General features: G+C 41.6%; 1 protein-coding gene across 4 annotated transcripts in view; it reads right to left on the bottom strand.

Moving 5' to 3' along the window:
- Positions 1–3,395: 3,395 nt before the first annotated feature.
- Positions 3,396–17,258, bottom strand: part of SUN2 (Sad1 and UNC84 domain containing 2) — a 38,892-nt gene continuing 25,029 nt past the window's right edge. For 3 of the 4 annotated variants that reach the window (XM_089528199.1, XM_089528200.1, XM_089528201.1), the window contains exons 12-18: positions 16,179–16,344; positions 14,082–14,297; positions 12,956–13,040; positions 12,263–12,378; positions 11,398–11,565; positions 10,380–10,472; positions 3,396–8,806 (exon numbers count right to left, since the gene is read on the bottom strand). In XM_089528199.1, the coding sequence (XP_089384325.1) occupies positions 8,687–8,806; positions 10,380–10,472; positions 11,398–11,565; positions 12,263–12,378; positions 12,956–13,040; positions 14,082–14,297; positions 16,179–16,344 (964 nt within the window). In that variant the 3' untranslated portion in view covers positions 3,396–8,686. The remainder of the gene's footprint in view (positions 8,807–10,379; positions 10,473–11,397; positions 11,566–12,262; positions 12,379–12,955; positions 13,041–14,081; positions 14,298–16,178; positions 16,345–17,258) is intronic. The other variant, XM_089528202.1, reaches the window with a different exon arrangement.

Genomic DNA, 17,258 nt, shown 5'->3' on the forward strand with positions numbered 1-17,258 from the left:
TTTCCGATTTGGATATGTATTTGTGATTTTTATAACTTTGATAGAAGTTGTTTGCAGTGTCTGTTTGAGGCACTCATTCTAACTTGACTTCTTTTAACTGGCATCATGTTGTTGCTTTAAAAGAAGAAGACCAGGCCACAAAGTTTGTAGTTCACTGGTTTGTAACTTAAAAAAAAAAAAAATCCTGCATTGCTCTCTGATTTTCTCTATCCTGACAAACGTTTTTGAATGAGTTCCTTGAAAGTTAAATTGAACGTTAGAAAGGAAATAGTTGTGTTTTATGCCAGAGTACTTCAAGCTGGTGCTCTTGGCTGGGTTGAATGATATCCTCATCACCCAAACTGACATGCTCATTGGAGTGACAGGAGCTGTGGTCCAACCTCATCTGAAAGGCACCATGTTAGGGAAGACAGTTTAACACAGATCTTAGAAACTTACCTTTTTGGACTACAACCTTCAGAATCCCTCAGTCCACACAGCCACTGGCCATGCTGGTTGAGGAATTCAGGAAGCTTCAATCCAAAAAGAAAATGGCTGAGATCCTGCATTGCATTCATAGCCACATAAATGTAGCTACGATTGACCTAATGACTCAATCCCCCAAACAGGGATGTAGCCAAGGGGGGGTGGTGGTCTTGGGGTCCAGACCTCCCCCTTCCGTTAGAAAAATGAATGGTGTGTGCTGCTGCGCCGCCGCGCCCAAGCCCCATTATAATGGTGGCACTTAGTCTGGACCCCCCCCTTCCTAAAATCCTAGCTACGTCCCTGCCCCAAACCCTCCTTCAACTGCAAGAAGATGTGCCAAGTGATAGAAGTCTGTGGTCCAGTCAAGTGGGGTCCTTCATAATGTGGGATGCTTTAGGTTTGAGGTTGAGGGGGCTGGTTGTGTCATCATAAAAAATGTGTTAAGTGGAGAATATGTGACTGGCTACAGACCTCCATCACTCAGAGCAGCTTCCTGGAGTTTAAGGTGGGTTTTGGGGGGCATTCATGATCATATATCATGATTGTGAATATAGAGCAGTTACAGGTCCTTAACTCTAGGTTATGAATTTACAACCGCAATGCAGGATTCCAGCCAGTGTTTCTGAGCCTTAGTTTGAAGTCTGCTGGACATGATCTGTGGCAGCTACAGTATTAATAGCACCTTCAGAGGACAATATAAAGTGGCTAAAGCAAGATGGAAACCTGCTCCATTCGATGCCACTGGTGCTATAGTGACATCAAGAAGTACACGAGTCTCATTGCCTTCTCTTTCCCAGGGAATGCAAGACCTGCGTGGTATACTTTCCCCCACTCTTTTTATCCTTTTATTCCTTAGTTCTGAAAGGAATGGGCAGTGCTGAAAAGTTCCTTTTAAAAAACTTTTTTTAAAAATCACACAGTACTGTGTTTTTATTTTGTGACCAGCATTTAAGGACTACTGAGGCTGGCATGGTGTAAAAAAAAAGACAGAAAAATAAAAGAGAGGTTTCTTAAAAATGTCAAAATAAACGCTGTGATGTTTTTATGTTCTCTCCACAGTACAGTGGGTGTATTGCCATTTCTGGTCCCTAATCTGTAAGGGAGGTAAGGTCTAATTCTGAAGCATATTATGTCCTTTGGTCACCAGTTACACTTGCTCTTTTACACAAGTAAGGGCTGATATTATGTCATGCTGGTTATCTACCTTTTGGAAGATGAGGAATTCTGAACAATGCTCCTGACGAGTTAAATACAGGGGCAAATACTCATAAGGGAAAGGGGTTTTCATGTACTGAGGTTTCAAGCTAAGAGTAGTACCTTAATTTTTGCTTGAAGATGGGTTATTGATCACTGCAGATGTTTGGAAACTAAATAGAGGTCTTCCTGTTGATGATCTGTTAGTCACCTCAGTGTCAGTTTTTGTACCATCAGAAATGTTTAGCAGTAAGTACTTCCTCTTATTGGTGGCAATGTATCAGAGACATTATGTCTCTATGTAGTGGTTGTAAAAGAACACAGGAAAAAATAATGACTCCTATGATTAGAATATAATAATTGAAGGATATAACCTCTTCCAAAAAAGTAGTGTAGAAAAGGAGGGGGAGTAGCATTATATGTCCTCGACAAATTCACTTGGACAGAAATAATTATTTGAGTGGACCAGAGTTGGGTAAAAATAGAAAAATAGGTAAATGCAACTTTGTGATGATGAAGTTTACTACAGGCCACCATACCAAGAAGAATTGGTGGATTATGCTTTTCTGAAATAAATCTCAGAAACCTCCAAGATGCAAGAATTAGTTATAGGGGACTTCATGTATTCTGACATCTGTTGGGAGACTGCTAAGCATTGGCTCTCTAACAAATTCCTGATGTGCCCAGCAGAAAATCTGCTTTTCCAAACAATAGAAGAAGAAACAAGGGAATTGTCAATCCTGCCCTTGATTCTAATTAATAGGGAGTAGCTGATCACTGGAATCAGTCCATGTCTTTACACTTTTTAAAGATTACTCACATTTAATCCCGGTGGCTTTTGTGTATATTTTCCCCCTTGAATACAAGAATGTGCATGCAGCTTCTTTCCAAAATGAGTTTGTGATCATGGGACCGTAGCTGCCGTGGGACACAGATGTCTCTCTAACTGTCCTCCTCAATGCACCCCTGCAATGAAGAAAGCACTACAGACATCATTTCTCAGCACCCTGATCTGCAGTGCTGCAAAAACCCTTCAGTTGGGCTATTTGCCTAGTTTGAGAGAGAGGGGTTGGGGGAATGGCATGAAACCAGAAATAACTACAGTGACAAAGCATTGTTGTAGCCATATCTGACAAGACAGGATCTTGGCTGGTATGTTTCTGGACCACAACATTTCCGTTTAGGGTTGGCCTTAGCATTAGGCAAAATGGGGCAGGTGACTTAACGGAGCAGCAAATGGTTACTACTGGTGCTGATTATTGCTACCAAGAATGGGAGAATTACTAGTGAGGTTTTGGGCCTCATGTGCCTAAATAACTTGACTGACCTTGATGCACATGGCTCTGATGGCTGGCGTGTGTCATTTGTTACTCTGCCTCAGGCAGCAAAATGTCATGGGGCAGCCCAGTTTCATTCTGTAAGGTTCAAGATGGTTTCTTTAGTAACAGTCTCATGACTGAGGGGAGGTGAGTTTATTCCTTCTTCAAAGCAGCACCTGGCTGGAAAACTTTGGAAGATGCCTATCTGAAGGACCCTGCGTCGAGGAAATCTGTTTTAAAAGTGCACATAGCTCTTCTTATGTGATCATTCTACACTTTTTCTGGAAACTGTGATAGGTGGGCAGGATTTTTTTTAAAGCAGGAGCTCCAGTGCCATTTTTTAAAGCAGGATATCTATGGTGATAAGCCTTTTTTTGCCCCCCCACCCCCCAAAAAAAATTCCTCCAAGACCTAGTCTGAGTCTGTTAAAAAAACCTTTTATTGTCGGGGTTTCTTTTGCATAGGCAAAACTTTACAGTCCAAAGATAAAAAAATAATGAACAAAACAGTGCAGCATTTGCAACAGACTACTTGTCATAGAAACAAATCTGTCCCCTCTGCCCACCCTGCATTGTAGAAAGCTGTTTTTTCCTTAGAAGCATTATTAATAATATTAATATAGTACCATCATTGTGCATAATCCTTTACAGAATATAAGAGAAAAGGACAGGCCATAACAGAGAGAGGAAGTAAAGAAGCCATGCTTTGGACAGTGTTTTCTCTTTCTTACTACAGTCGCTGCTCTGTTTTTGTGGGGATCCGTTCCGGACCCCGCCCCCCCTCGTGAAAACGGAAAATTGCCAATATTCAAGCCCTATTGGTGAGGGACACAGATTTGAAGTCCGTGAAAACAGAGGAGCAAATGTACTTTGTAAAACTCAGCAATGAATAAGGCCATTCCATTGTTAGTGTGTCTTTTTGAGTCTAGAAGGTGTTACGATGCTTCTCAACCAACAATTAGATTCAGTGCAAACAGGTAATACCTGCATGAGGCAGTCTTGCCCTGGCTGTAGTCACAGAACTAATGTGAACCTGAAATTGATTTGGTGGCCATGGCACCAACAGATGTGTTAATCAACAGTTTTTACTGTATCCTAGCTCCATACATTAGAATGAAGAACCAGGAATTTTACATATACAGTTAGCCCTCCGTTTTCATGGGGGATCCATTCTGTACTTTCCCAAGCAAATGGAGGCTCACATACATTCAAGCCTCATAGGCGTTAATGGCCCAGGCACATGCACACTATTGGATACAACGGAGTTCGCCCCTCTGTGGGTAATTGAGGGCGCAGATCCCAGATCTGTCAGTTACAAGGAGCGACTGTATAGTCCTGTGTATACACTTTGCAGGCTTCTCTGGATTTTCTCTCATCTGTCAAGCCTCTCCTCTTTTACAACAGGTAGAAGACATGTTTACGACACATTAAAAACCAGTGCTTAACACTCACCCATTCTGGAGGGTATACCAAGTTAACTAACCTATGAATCAAATACTGAACCTTTCCTTCATACACAAAAGACAGACATTCATGTATTTCTTTATAGTTAAAAAATTTCTCTCAGCACTATTTGCTGATTAAAAACCATTCAAAAAATCTTTGCAGATGACCTCTTAACTACCCAAAATGGGACTGAAGCAGTCCTTCCAATTTTTTTTTCTAGGGAACTCAGGACTCCAGCCTTACAGAGAAGCTCTGCTTCCTGTCTTCTATTCTCATGATAAAAATCAACACTACAGCAACTCTCCCACCTCTACACATCAGATGAGATCAAAACTAGCCTGCATTGAGGATAAGGAATGTTAGAGCTGGTCTTCATTGTCATGTCCTGCATGAAGCAGAATTGGGGAGCATATAGTCCCCCAGATGTTGGACTATACTTCCAATCAGCTCTAACCATCATCACCAGTAATAAATTATGGGAATTGCAGCCCAACAACTTCTGGAAGGTTACATGTTCCCTATCACTAATATAAGGACATCAACACATTCCATTACAAGGAGTCTGCAGTTTGCTGAAGGCTTGTAGGCCAAAAGGGCTTGAAAGGGCGAGAGACCTCCTCGAATAACAGACTATCTTACTTAACCTTTAAGCTTGATAAAGGGATACAGGCACTGTTACTCCTGTCCTCGAATGGGTAAATAGCTTATTTGTAGTTCTAGTCTTCCACCATTTTAAAAGCCATAGCCATTAGTGGTGCAAATGGGGACGGAACAAATGGTGGCAACATTATGTGCAGTTATACATGCTGCCCCCAGAAAATACTAGCTATGAGAACTCTCTTTTACACCCACCTAGGAGTAAACAGCCCTTGCTTTATGTGATAACTAAGTTTATAGAGTCTAGAAATAACAAGCTTGAGGCTTTGTCTATACATTTCTAAAATACATTGGATAAGGGGAAATTACGTCATGGTTTCTCAACTAGCTAAATCCATACCAGGCTTCTAATAATCATACCAAATCATTTGAAATATATTCAATAACCTTATGACCTTTGAAATACTGAAATGGTGAGGCCTACATAATACTGGAGTTCTGAGGAGCATGTTCTGTTTCTTCTAGTCACCATGGTTAAAGTTTGCTTCCATATCTACCCTCTTCATAGGTACAGACCCCAAAACAGTTTTTATTACCTCCTCATACTTTTCCTCAAGGGTGTGCAGCACTGCATAAGCACAGTGGCTACTAGGCCATATATAGAGCTGGGAAAATGAACATCCAAAAAAGCAAGACTGGAAACAGCCAAGTTGAACTGAGTAACAGTTCTCTTATCTCTGAATTCATGGTGGAAAAGACATCTCTTTTTCTCTCTGGGACACACACTGCTTCTTCACACCTTCATCTGACTCTAGTGTGGATCCTTTCACCTCCCCTTTGGACAGGCATTTTTACTTTTAAAAACACCCATTTGGCAAAGGCCCTGCAACTTTAGCTGATAAATGTTTATTCAGTAGCATTTCCTTAAGTGAACACATTACTCTGGCCAAGGAGTGGTAGTTTGTTGTTGGCTTTTGTGGCAACAACAGTCTAGGACACTCAGCTCAGGAGATGGAACTCTGCAGTTAACTTATCTTTCCCTGTCTCAATAACAAGAAACTTGTTCTCACTGAATTTGGTTCAAACTTCAAAGTCTGTATGTTCATAAGGCAGCAGCTGCTAAAGGACAGCCTTACAGATCTTGGACTACAACTGCCATAATTCCTCATCCCTGGCTATGCTGGTTAGGGCTGATGAGAGTTGTAGTTTAGCATCTGCAGGGCTACTCCTTCTGCCATATCGGGCTCATTGCTGAAGCCATCTACAGGTCTTTCTCCACTTAGATGAAGGTACAACATGAAGTATCCACACTAGAAGAATGTTCTGTTTTAGTATAGCTTTCATTGTTGCTGAATAGAGGTAACTTTGATAGTATTGAGAGGTAATATATCTCAGTGTAATTATAAATACTTGAGAGGTCAGCTATATTATCTCATATATTAGTGAGAATTTTACTGCAGATTTTCTTAGATGTTGAGAGTGGTGTGGTTTACAGCCAATTAAAACAAACTCCTAGATCAAACCACTTCATAGTAAAGGAGAAGGATACTTCTGAATTCTTAGGCTGGAATTCTCTTTGTGTAACCAGGTATTACTCAAGAGTGCCTACTTTTGCCAAAATAGCACAAGGAGGTCTCCTGCAGCTCCTTTCATAACAATTTTTCTGAGGCTGAATAATGGCTGCTGGATGGTGCTGGGTTACCATCCAGCATCCCTAACCAAAATTAACCAACTGTGTGCAAGCACGTACATACAAGGCAAAGTTCCTTGCATCATCATCTAGCTGGCAGCTATCGCTCTCTCCTCACTTTCCTCAAAAAGTATGCTGGCAGAACTTTATACTCTCCCAGTGTCAAATAGGAACCTGGCCTCAATTACCCTCATTTCATTATTCTGCATAAGTACATCAATTAAACAACGGTGGTTTGGTTTTCCTCATCACTTAGTAGACCAATGCATAGAGTTAGGTGGAAATATACACACCATGCAGGTTATCTGTATGGCTTCTAGACCAAACTCAAAGCACGATCCTTGAGTGGCAAGTTTTGGGCAGTATAGTGGTTTCTAACTACAGCTCATTGCTACCACAGTGCCTTATAAAATTAATAGTCATTTTACAGCAGCTCAATAAGAAGCATCCAAACCTTTTTGACCATAGGAAGCCATCTGTATTGCAGCACAACCTGCGTGGCAGCAACATCTGAGATAAAACATGCAGCATGAGACAAAACATAGCTGTTTCCATTGCAAGTGGAGCAAATGCAAAGTTTAATTTGAGCCAAGGTTCATTAAGATTTACTGTTACTATCTGGAGTCAGCTGCGGAATATTTGAGATAAATACGAGTGCCTCAGTTGACATACAGAGAGCTTTTTCCTCACAATTCAGCATTGTCAATTCATCCCCCATATACTGAGGATTGATGTAAGCATGTCTATGCTGGTGTGAGGGTCACATTCCCCATTTCTCTATAACAAATTAGACATTTTAGAACAGAACAAAAACTCCCACACAACGAGAACGAGTTTCACCCATAATCCATACTGACATAAGAGTGGTTTGTTTAATTTTTAATAAATTGTTTAATAAATCCATTTTAATGTTCCACTGTTTTCCAAATTTCAGGATTGGGGCCTCCAGTTTTTAAGTGCTCCATAGACCCCTTTAAATAAATAAGTTCATTTCCCCAGAGGTTGAAACATTCATTTTGGGCCTACATTTGAGACTCTGGGAGGTGTAGGCCAAGAACTCACATTTCCAAGCTCTGCTTTTTTCCTACTGTGCAGTGTTCTAGGCTTCCACTAAAGTCAACATCAAACCACCTTTTATGGTTGGATTAAAACAACACATTTCTGCCAAACCAAGAAAGAAATAGGCAATACCATAAAGTCTCCAACCGCTCTCATCTGAGGCAATTTTTATAAATACATCATTCCACCCCCATATATGATAGAATAATTACATCAACACCACTAGAACTAAGAAAGTTACTGTGACATGGCTGTCTAAAGCAGTGGTTCCCAACCTTTCTAATGCTGTGACCCTACAAGTCCCAGTGGCCTTTGTGGCCGGAAGCCACGTCCCTTTTTCTGGCTGGTGGCCTATCTGATTGGTTGGGAAGCTGGGAAGGGGTAGGACTTCTAGCCACGGCTGTGACACGCAGGGCTGAAGTCCTGCATGACTGAGGTGGCGGCAGGCCAGTGGAGGCCTGCCATCCTGGAGGAGGAGGGGTGAGCTTGAATTGGGTGACCTCTGTGAAAGGGTCGTTTGACTCCCAAATGGGTCGTGATCCACAGGTTGAGAACCGCTGGTCTAAAGGAACATCCAGAAATCATTTTGTTTGTTTGGGGTGGTAAAGACAGGGAAGATACAAACCGCTGCATAGGCTTTAAAAAAACATTAAAAAACCCAACTGAATATAAATACCAAATTAAGGAGCCCTCTTTCTCCCTCTCCACATGGAAAGGTTTTTCCCAGGAGACAATCAACTGAGCAGGAAGTGTGGCTGTTGAGTTTCCCACATCTACGAGCAACATAACAAAAGAAGCAGCAGCACTGCTCATCCCAAGTTGCTCTCCTTCCTGAAACTGCTTTCTGTCAGCCCTTGTCAGTCCGAGGCGCAGAACTTGAGGTAGCCAACGAGCAAGATTATGGCACTAAGGAGGGGTTAAGAGACCGGCTCCCCATGCACACGGAAACGGTAAATGCAGGTGTATTCTGGGTGGCCCCAGTTGCTGAGGATTCTGAGTTCAATTAGTTGGAAGGCTGTAGAAGTCTTTTTTTCATCCTGATGATGAAAAGAAGGGAAGGAAATAAAGCAGGTGAATAGAAAGATAAAATATACTATGTAACTGCAATCTCTTTGGCCTGACTCTTGAGGAGTTTGGAGATGTGACCTTCTCAAATAAAACTTCCAGAAACCCCAAGTTATTGTCTGCTGGGAGTCTCAATCCCCAAAACTAACATTTCAAAGGTATATAATTCTTTGAGCCTTATTGCACGGAAAGCCAAGGTGCAGCAAGAGAAAAGCAACTTTCTCCTTACTTCCCCAAACGCCACTGAAGCACTTCCATTCTCTTCCTGAGGGAGACAGTAGTACAGTCAATCCTCCCTATAGGTGGGCTTGCCTTCTGCGGCTTTGAGCTTATGCAGAAGGCAAGCCCCGGCATAAGTAATGGGGCATGTACCCACTCCGTGCGCCTCATGCGCCACCACAAGCATGCATCCTGTTATTTTTTATGGGGCTTGAGCATATGTGCTTTTCCCCATATGCAGGTGGTGATGGTCCGGAACAGATCCCCCGCGTATGGGGAGGGTGGACTGTAAAAACATTTTGTTCTGCTGGAAAAATCCATTTGGCAAAAGGCAAGCTTTTATGACCATCTTCCTCTGGAAGAAAATCAGAAGTGCTATTTCTCTCTCACTGTGTTTTGGTTTTATTTGTCATGTGATAAGTCTCTTTGTCCTATGGGGGAAGAGAAAATGCTAGTTGAATTATTCCTCCTCCCATCCAGTATGGCTTGGCTTTCTTTGAAGACTGCCATCAACTGGTTGAAGCAAAACATTGTAAAATTAGCCCTCAACTTTTGTGGGGTTAATTTCTCCTTGAGAAAGACAATAGTGAAGAAGATTTTTTGCTGCAGTGGCTGGAAATTATAATCTGCAGGATGCATGTTTGGGGAAGCCTACAGATATTCATGGTTTTTGCACTTCTGCAGTGGTCCTGCACCCCTGGAAATGTGGGGGGCCAACTCTATTGCTTCTACTCAACCAGAAGTATGGAGTAATGACACTGTGTCATCATTGTTCTAGAAGCAGTATATGCAGTAGGCCCTTGGTTTGGTTCCAGAACCCCCCCCCAACCCCCGGTGGATAACCAAATCCGTGGATGCTGAAGTCCCATTAAATACAATGGCATAGTAAAATAGTGTCCCTTATATAAAATGGCAAAATCAAGGTTTGCTTTTTGGAATTTATATTTTTTGGAATATTTTCAAGCTGTGGATGCTCAAATCCATGGATAAAAAATCTGTGGTTATAGAGGGTCAACTGTGTCTTGTGTTTTAATTTCACATCCACGAAAATATCTTGGGCTATATTATCTTAAGTGGCAGTAGGCAACCTATGCCTCTCCAGATGCTGCTAGAATGCAACTCTCATCAGCCCTAGCCAGCATAGCCAATGGGAAACTGCAGTCCAACAAAACCTGGAAGGTTATCAATAGTTCATCTTTTTCTTAAAGATTGGCAACTTCTTATTGTCCCGTTTCTGGTACAATAACACCCCAATCTTGCATTGACTAGGTTTTGGCATCCTCCCTCCCTATCCCATATGTCTGTCTCTTGTCTTCTGGCTCCTACCTCGAAATGGAATGTCTGGATAGGCTCTTCATCTTGGTTATATGTGAATTGCCCAAGGAGGACACCTTCTTGCTGCCCTTCTTCATCTAAACCCTATAGCAGAAATAAATGGAGTTGGGGGTGGGAGGGTATATTGGGGTGAAGGAGGAGAGGGGAGGACCAAGGGGAGAACAGAGCAGTCACAGGATCAGAGAGAGGGAGAGACACAAGTGCAGTTAAAGGCCACTCTTGCAGCTGCATGCCAAAATAAAACACACAGGGGAGTGAGGAGGCAAGGGAGACATAGGAACACCAGAGGATGGGAGGAAGAAGGCTGATAATTATCAATGTTTCATCCCCTCCTTTCTTTCCCAAGATAGATCCCATTACTGAATCACAATCAACATCATGTACTTCAGCAGTATAAGCAATTCCTTATTCACACCAATTCAGACATTTTGTGTGATTCACAGAGCACAAGAAAAAAAGTATATTGTTACCACCCCCAACTCTTTTCATTCAAGCTTCTGAACTGACTTGCCCATCTATATTCATACTGTATATAACTACATATTTGGTAGAGAATGTGGATTTTCAAGTCTGAAAAAAGAAATAGCCCCACAGCTATAAATGCAAGAAGGAAAAGGAATTGTGTATCTTGGAAGGCTTCAACTGCCTAAGAAAGATGTTGATTGGGGAATAGACAAGTCCTGGCTTAAAACAGTCAATTGGGCAGTAATGTGTTGCACTAGAATGTTTGAATCCAACTGTGAATACTAGATCTGATGGCTATTTAATGTAGAAATTAGAGAGCTGTAATCAAGGTAGAACTGGACAAAATGAAAAGGGGCCACTTTTTGCAGTTCTTCTGACAAAAACTGGGAAGAGACTCCTGTGTTGAGAAAGCACCAGGATGCCTTCCCTCCAGTGTACAGGAAAGGTGTCCCATTGTAAGATGTCACAAGATGGAGAACAGTTTTCTATTCTCAAATGTGCCCAACCACCTGCATTATCTAATCCTTACACAAGGGCAACTTACGTAGACTGCAAAGTCTTTGGGAGCGCTGGGAATGGCTCCTTTGGGTGAAAGGGATCTGGAGATGTGCTCTAGTGTCACAGCAGTGGGATAGATGTTACTTGAAAGACGAATCACAGCAAAGCCCTGGGAGCCTTGGAATGCCCAGCAGTTCCCCGGCAGGACATCTGGCTGCAAGGAAGTTAAAGCAAACATGCATTTAGGGAAATGCATCAAACATACCTACACTGGGCCCTTGTTATCCACTGGGGTTTGGTTCCAGGACGCCTCATGGATAAAAAATCTGTGGATGCTCAAATCCCATTAAATATAATGGAAAAGGAAAATGGTGTCTCTAATATAAAACAGAAAATCAAGGTTTGCTATTTGGAATTTATACTTAAAAAAATATTTTCAAGCTGTGGATGCTTGAATCCGTGGACAAAATATCCATGGATAAAGATGGCTGACTGTATGTTAAAGTTAGACTTTCTATTCCAAAGCAAGTGATACAGTAACACACAAAATCATTCAACCAAAAGAAGAAACACAGCATGCTCTGGGATAACACTTGGTATTAGCTGGCAGGTTTAAAACAGCTCTTTGCACCTTGTGGAAATGTTGGCCAGAGCCATCTAGCAGGTCTTAAAGCCAGGTTGCAATCTAAATCCACCTAGAAACCCAAAACACTTCCATTTTCTAAGCTTTTATATGATATTGCCTAAAACTAATATGGATATTCCCCCACACCATACACTATGACAAAGCACTGGCTACAATGTGAATAAGAGCTGTGATTTATTAGAGATTAAAGATCTCTTTTGGGAAGAATAGGCTGAGGAGGAAAGATAAACAGGGCTGTTGTATCTTTAATTGATTGATTCCTTACCTGCAGAATGACTCGTGGAGACTGAGAGTGGTACCACAAGGGAATCCCAAAAAGACTAAGCAGAGCAGTCTTGGTCTCATAAGTTTCTGAACACCGAGTACTGATAACACTGGCCCCTGTAATGGTAAAGATATAGTTGAAGCCAAGGAAAAGAGCTCATGCATCGGAACATCAACAGAAAATGAACTCATGCACAGATGATCCCAATATAATGTTCTTCAGTGTTCACTCTATGTATCTGAAGAAGTAGACCAATTCTACAAAAGCTTATGCTACAATTTCTTTTACACCTCAAAGGTGCTATATGATCCTTTTGCATACTGATATTCCACATTAACACGGTTATATCTCTTGAACTCTCCAGTATTTTAACCAAACAGTCCCAAACTGGAATTTTGGGACTCCACAACCTAAACAAACCATACACCCTGAACAATGGTCTGATTTAGGGTAAGGCAGCTTCCTAGCTTTTAAGCTTGTAACTGAGACTGATTAAAAAGTCCTAGGTTATTCTTTGCTCCCCTGAAGTCTAGAAACATGATGTTGAATTTGAAGTGAAATAGACTATTCTGACACTCTCCTAGCTTGTTATTCAGCAATGTCACCTTGCTCCTATCCCATAGTCATCACCATTGGCTAGTTTTCTTTCAGCACATCAGTAATTATCAGCAAAGTGACCTTGGATCTCCATACCTGCAGATTCAAGTGCATAATCAAACATTCCAATGCGATCTTCACTGTACCGCTTCAAAGCCTGCTTCACAATGTGGTGCACTTCCTGTAGCACAAAAAGCATGGAATGTAAGAAGAGGACTCTCAGAACTCTAAAGCTTTTGTACTATTTTTCCAAGATAGAGTGGAATCACATAGCTCCCTTCGGAATTAAAATGCACTTGCAGCAACGTAGATCTACAGGCCAGTTTTATTATACCAAATATAAAATGCTTGAAAAACACAAATCAGCATATCACCAGACATGAAACCTATGCTAGTCTGCAAGTATCACTGTGTCAAAATTTCCAGATCAGAAAACACCCCATTTTTCATTGAAGAGGCATAAACCGTAACTATTCTCTCCCCTGTATCATTTACATAGTATTTTCTGCAATGTCCTGAAAATAAGAACAAATTATCAAATTCATTGCATTTGGATGGAATTTAAAGCACTTCATGTGGATTATGATACTAAACAGCTTTATGAGTTGAGCTACTACTATTTGTTTCCAGATAAAATAGAGCACGGAAAGTTACTTGTTGACTACAACTTCCAGGATGCCCCTCCCCATCAGCATAGCCCAGACAATTAACTTTTCCAAGCATTGTTGAAGATGGACAGGACCATAGGTTCAAAAACTCCAACTCATCTACCCCCCGCCCTCGTGAACACATAGCCAAGAAGAGATTTCAAAGGGCAACATGCTGAACCACAGTACGTTCATGTAGCCATTATACTATATCGGCTCTTTTAACACTAGACAGGATATTGAAGAATAGTTGAGGAAGATCTCCTCCAGCACTCACAGGGGAGAACAAAGGGCAGAGCACTCTCCCCAGTATCTGGGTATTGTCTAAGGAAAGCCCGGTGGCTTAGTGGAGGTGATACTGAAGAGAACGAAGTTTCCCTCACAATTTCTTGGTGACAAAGGAGAGCAGGAAATCTCTTCACTCAGTATTATTTTCAGCTAGCCTGAGATATATTACATCAGTTCTATATGTTTTAAATGACCACATCGCACATCACAGACATTAGTCTTAGCAGAATTCCTAAAAAGGCTCAATGAAAAGCCCCCTGGACCCCCCTGGATAAGTAGCTCCTCACCTCTTGCAATACTCCTATGACTCCTTCCTTTTGGAGTGCTACTCTAACGTTCTGCACAGAAAACTGCTGGTCTTCAGAGATCTTGGCAAGAATCTTCTGCTCCAGCACACGCAGCTGTTCCTGCAGTTCATCATGTTGGAGGAACAAACTTCCTGTCCCATCCTTTTTAGATTGGGACAGGAATTGGCTAAGCCATATCGGAAACTGGATTTCTACCTGAAATTACCAAAAGAAAAGGCTTGTTAAATGCAATATATAGCTGAAGTTTAGAATTTGCTACCAAAAGATGCAATGATGGTCACCTACTTGAATGCCTTTAAACTGGGTCTGGACTCTGGACAAGTTCATTGATGATAAGGCTTATCAACAAGTGGCTACTAGTCATAATGACTATATATTCTTCCAGTGTCAGAAGAAGTGTGTCTCTGTACACCAGTTCATGTGGAACATGAATGGGAGAGTGCTGCTGCATTCATATCCTATTCATGTTCTTTTTCAGGAGCAGCTGTTTGGTCACTAAGGGAACAGAACTGTGGACTAGATAGGTCTTTCATCTGATCCAGCATGACTCTCCTCCCCACATCCAAATCTGAACCTTCTAGGAGAGAAAATAAATTGACTACAAAGAATGGAACTTCCATCTTTTTATCTGGTTCATGACAGACTCTTAAAAGCTGACCTGAGATACTTAACCTAGAGACACTGTGGTTCCAGCTATGATGTTGGATATCGGTAAAGAGGTTTGACTGCACAGAAACAATAGCTTTGGTTATCTATAGTGAAATAGGGCTGTGCATTAAAACAAAATTTGCCATTGTTGTGAACTAAAGGAAGCTACAGAATACTGGTACACCAACTATAGTCTGTGGGCCTCAACCCCACTTTTGAGGCCCATAAAGTGTCCTCCATTAAAAAAAAAATCAACACAATTTTTAGCCAGTTTTTGCCCCAAAACCATGGAGGAAGCCCTCTAAGCACAGGAAAATATATGAAGATACCCCCATTTCATGTCCACAAACACCTGAAAAACCAGAATTACCTCCCAATACCTTAGTTTTCTTATGTTGTCCCTCTCAAAATGGTGGCAGAAAGTGACACAGGGGGTCTGGGGAAGGGAAATTAGCCCATATGCAGTTGCCCACCCCTGACATACTGTATGTTTTTTTAATACTTTATATCCTTTAATATAACAGAGGCCCGAGACAGACCATCCGAAAATGGCGGTCTGTAAGCACCCGTTTCAACTCCGGAGGGACACTGCAGCGGCCAAACCGCGCGACGTCCCTCCAATGTAAAAAGAACCCGGTTCTTCCTGATTCTTTTTGTATCGCCCGGGTTATGTCGCGAGTGCTCCACTGGTGCACTCGTGACATGACGCGCAGACGCTATGCGTCCCTTACGTCAAGATGGTGGCGCTCGCGTGGACAGGATGCTACCTTTAGGCCGCCGCCGTTACACACTAGGGTTCTGGACCATGAGGTTGCTGTGCAGTCTGGAACCCTAGTATTGGCACCACCACGTCATTTTTGGCCAGCTATCTTGGGCCTAAATTTGTGTCCATCTTTTAAAATAAACATTTTTGTTCCAGTTCCAAATATATTGCACCTTAAGATTGAAAGAACTAAAATCTATGCCTAGCTTTTAGTTTCAAAAATATGTTTTGCTCAGATTTTAACTTAGGCTCCTACAGTGCCCTCACCTGAAAAGGAGGGATGACTCAGGCTTAGGTAACCTTTTTTATGTTCCAGTTTTCTAGAGGTGTGTTACTGAAAATATGGACCATATAGACAACCGTCACCAAAAATAACAGATGATGGCTCTTCTTCTATGGATATCAAATGTTTGTGCAATTCCCACAAACATAAGATGTTCAGAATGATAAATCACTAAATCTGAGCATAATCCTTATGGAATCAGAAACAGTTATGTTTATGAACACTGATGAGGACAAATATGAACACAATGATTTTTTTATTATAGGTTATGGCATTCTAGTCTCTAAATTTTTTAAAAAAAGAACAGCTCACAATGCAGTTCCAGCAGTTTGGCTATAACAGGAAACCTTCTAATCAAATGAAAACATAATTGGAAACTCACATCTTCCATCACTTCCTTGATCTGCCCCGGAAGAGACTCCACGTGTTTTGACAACACCTTTTGATCAGAGGCCAAGTTTCCAAATTCCTTGTTAAGGCTTGCAAGCTGTCCTTCCAGCTTGTCCATCTCCTTTCGGAAATTACCCATTAGACTTTCTTGGGTAGAGCTTCAGAAGGAAAACAAAAATTCAGACACTTATGACATGCAATTTAACTGTGTGTGCCTTCAAGTTTCATAGGGTTTTCTTAAACAAGGAATACTCAGAGGCAGTTTTGCCAGTTCCTTCTTCTGAATACAAGGAAAGTAGGTTGTATTTAAGTAGCAAGAGTTTAATCACCTCCTCTAATTCAGACCTTTTACATTTTTGGACTACAACCTCTAAAATCCACAAACAGCATGGCCAGTGGCTCTTCTATAGAAGAGTGGGGATTTAAATGCTGTAAATAAATAATAAAATATAAAAGATATCGAGGAATCATGATTTTAGAGGAAGATATTGAGCCTGCCACTAAGTGCAGCTCTTTTAATGTCCCTGCTGTTCAAAACCGGCATGTAGTTCTGAGCTGAGTTTAAAGACTGGATGCAACACAGGAAACAACCACTTGATTTCTATGTGCTTGCTCACAACATTTCTAGATTTGCTCAAAAAAGTCTAAACTGGCTAACATTTTTGGCAGTGCACCCTCATGAATGTGGCTTTTTCATTATTGTGCAAGAGAATGCAGACACCAATACACTGTATCAGCAGATCGTTGTCTAAGTCAGTAGCCTTTCAGATGTTTTGGATCAGTTCCCAGAGTCTCTGATCATTTGCCGTTAAAGTTCAAAATGTCTGGGGTGGGGTGATCATAGATCTGGAAGAGACCACAAGGGACAACCAGTCCAACCCACTGCCATGCAGGAACTCCCGAAAAATGGCCATCCAGCCTCTGTTTAAACACCCCCAAAAAGTGATGGTGGGGAATTGATGAGAACCCTTGGACAAAACAGGACTGCAATGTACCTGCTTACTGTAAATCATAAATGCTGATGTTTTGACCCCAATCATCTACTAGAACATGGTGGAGGACAAGACAGCCA

The sequence above is a fragment of the Sceloporus occidentalis genome, unplaced genomic scaffold, assembly GCF_023333645.1.
Source record: "Sceloporus occidentalis isolate IW3139 unplaced genomic scaffold, rSceOcc1.0.p SCAF_5, whole genome shotgun sequence".
NCBI lineage: Eukaryota > Metazoa > Chordata > Lepidosauria > Squamata > Phrynosomatidae > Sceloporus > Sceloporus occidentalis.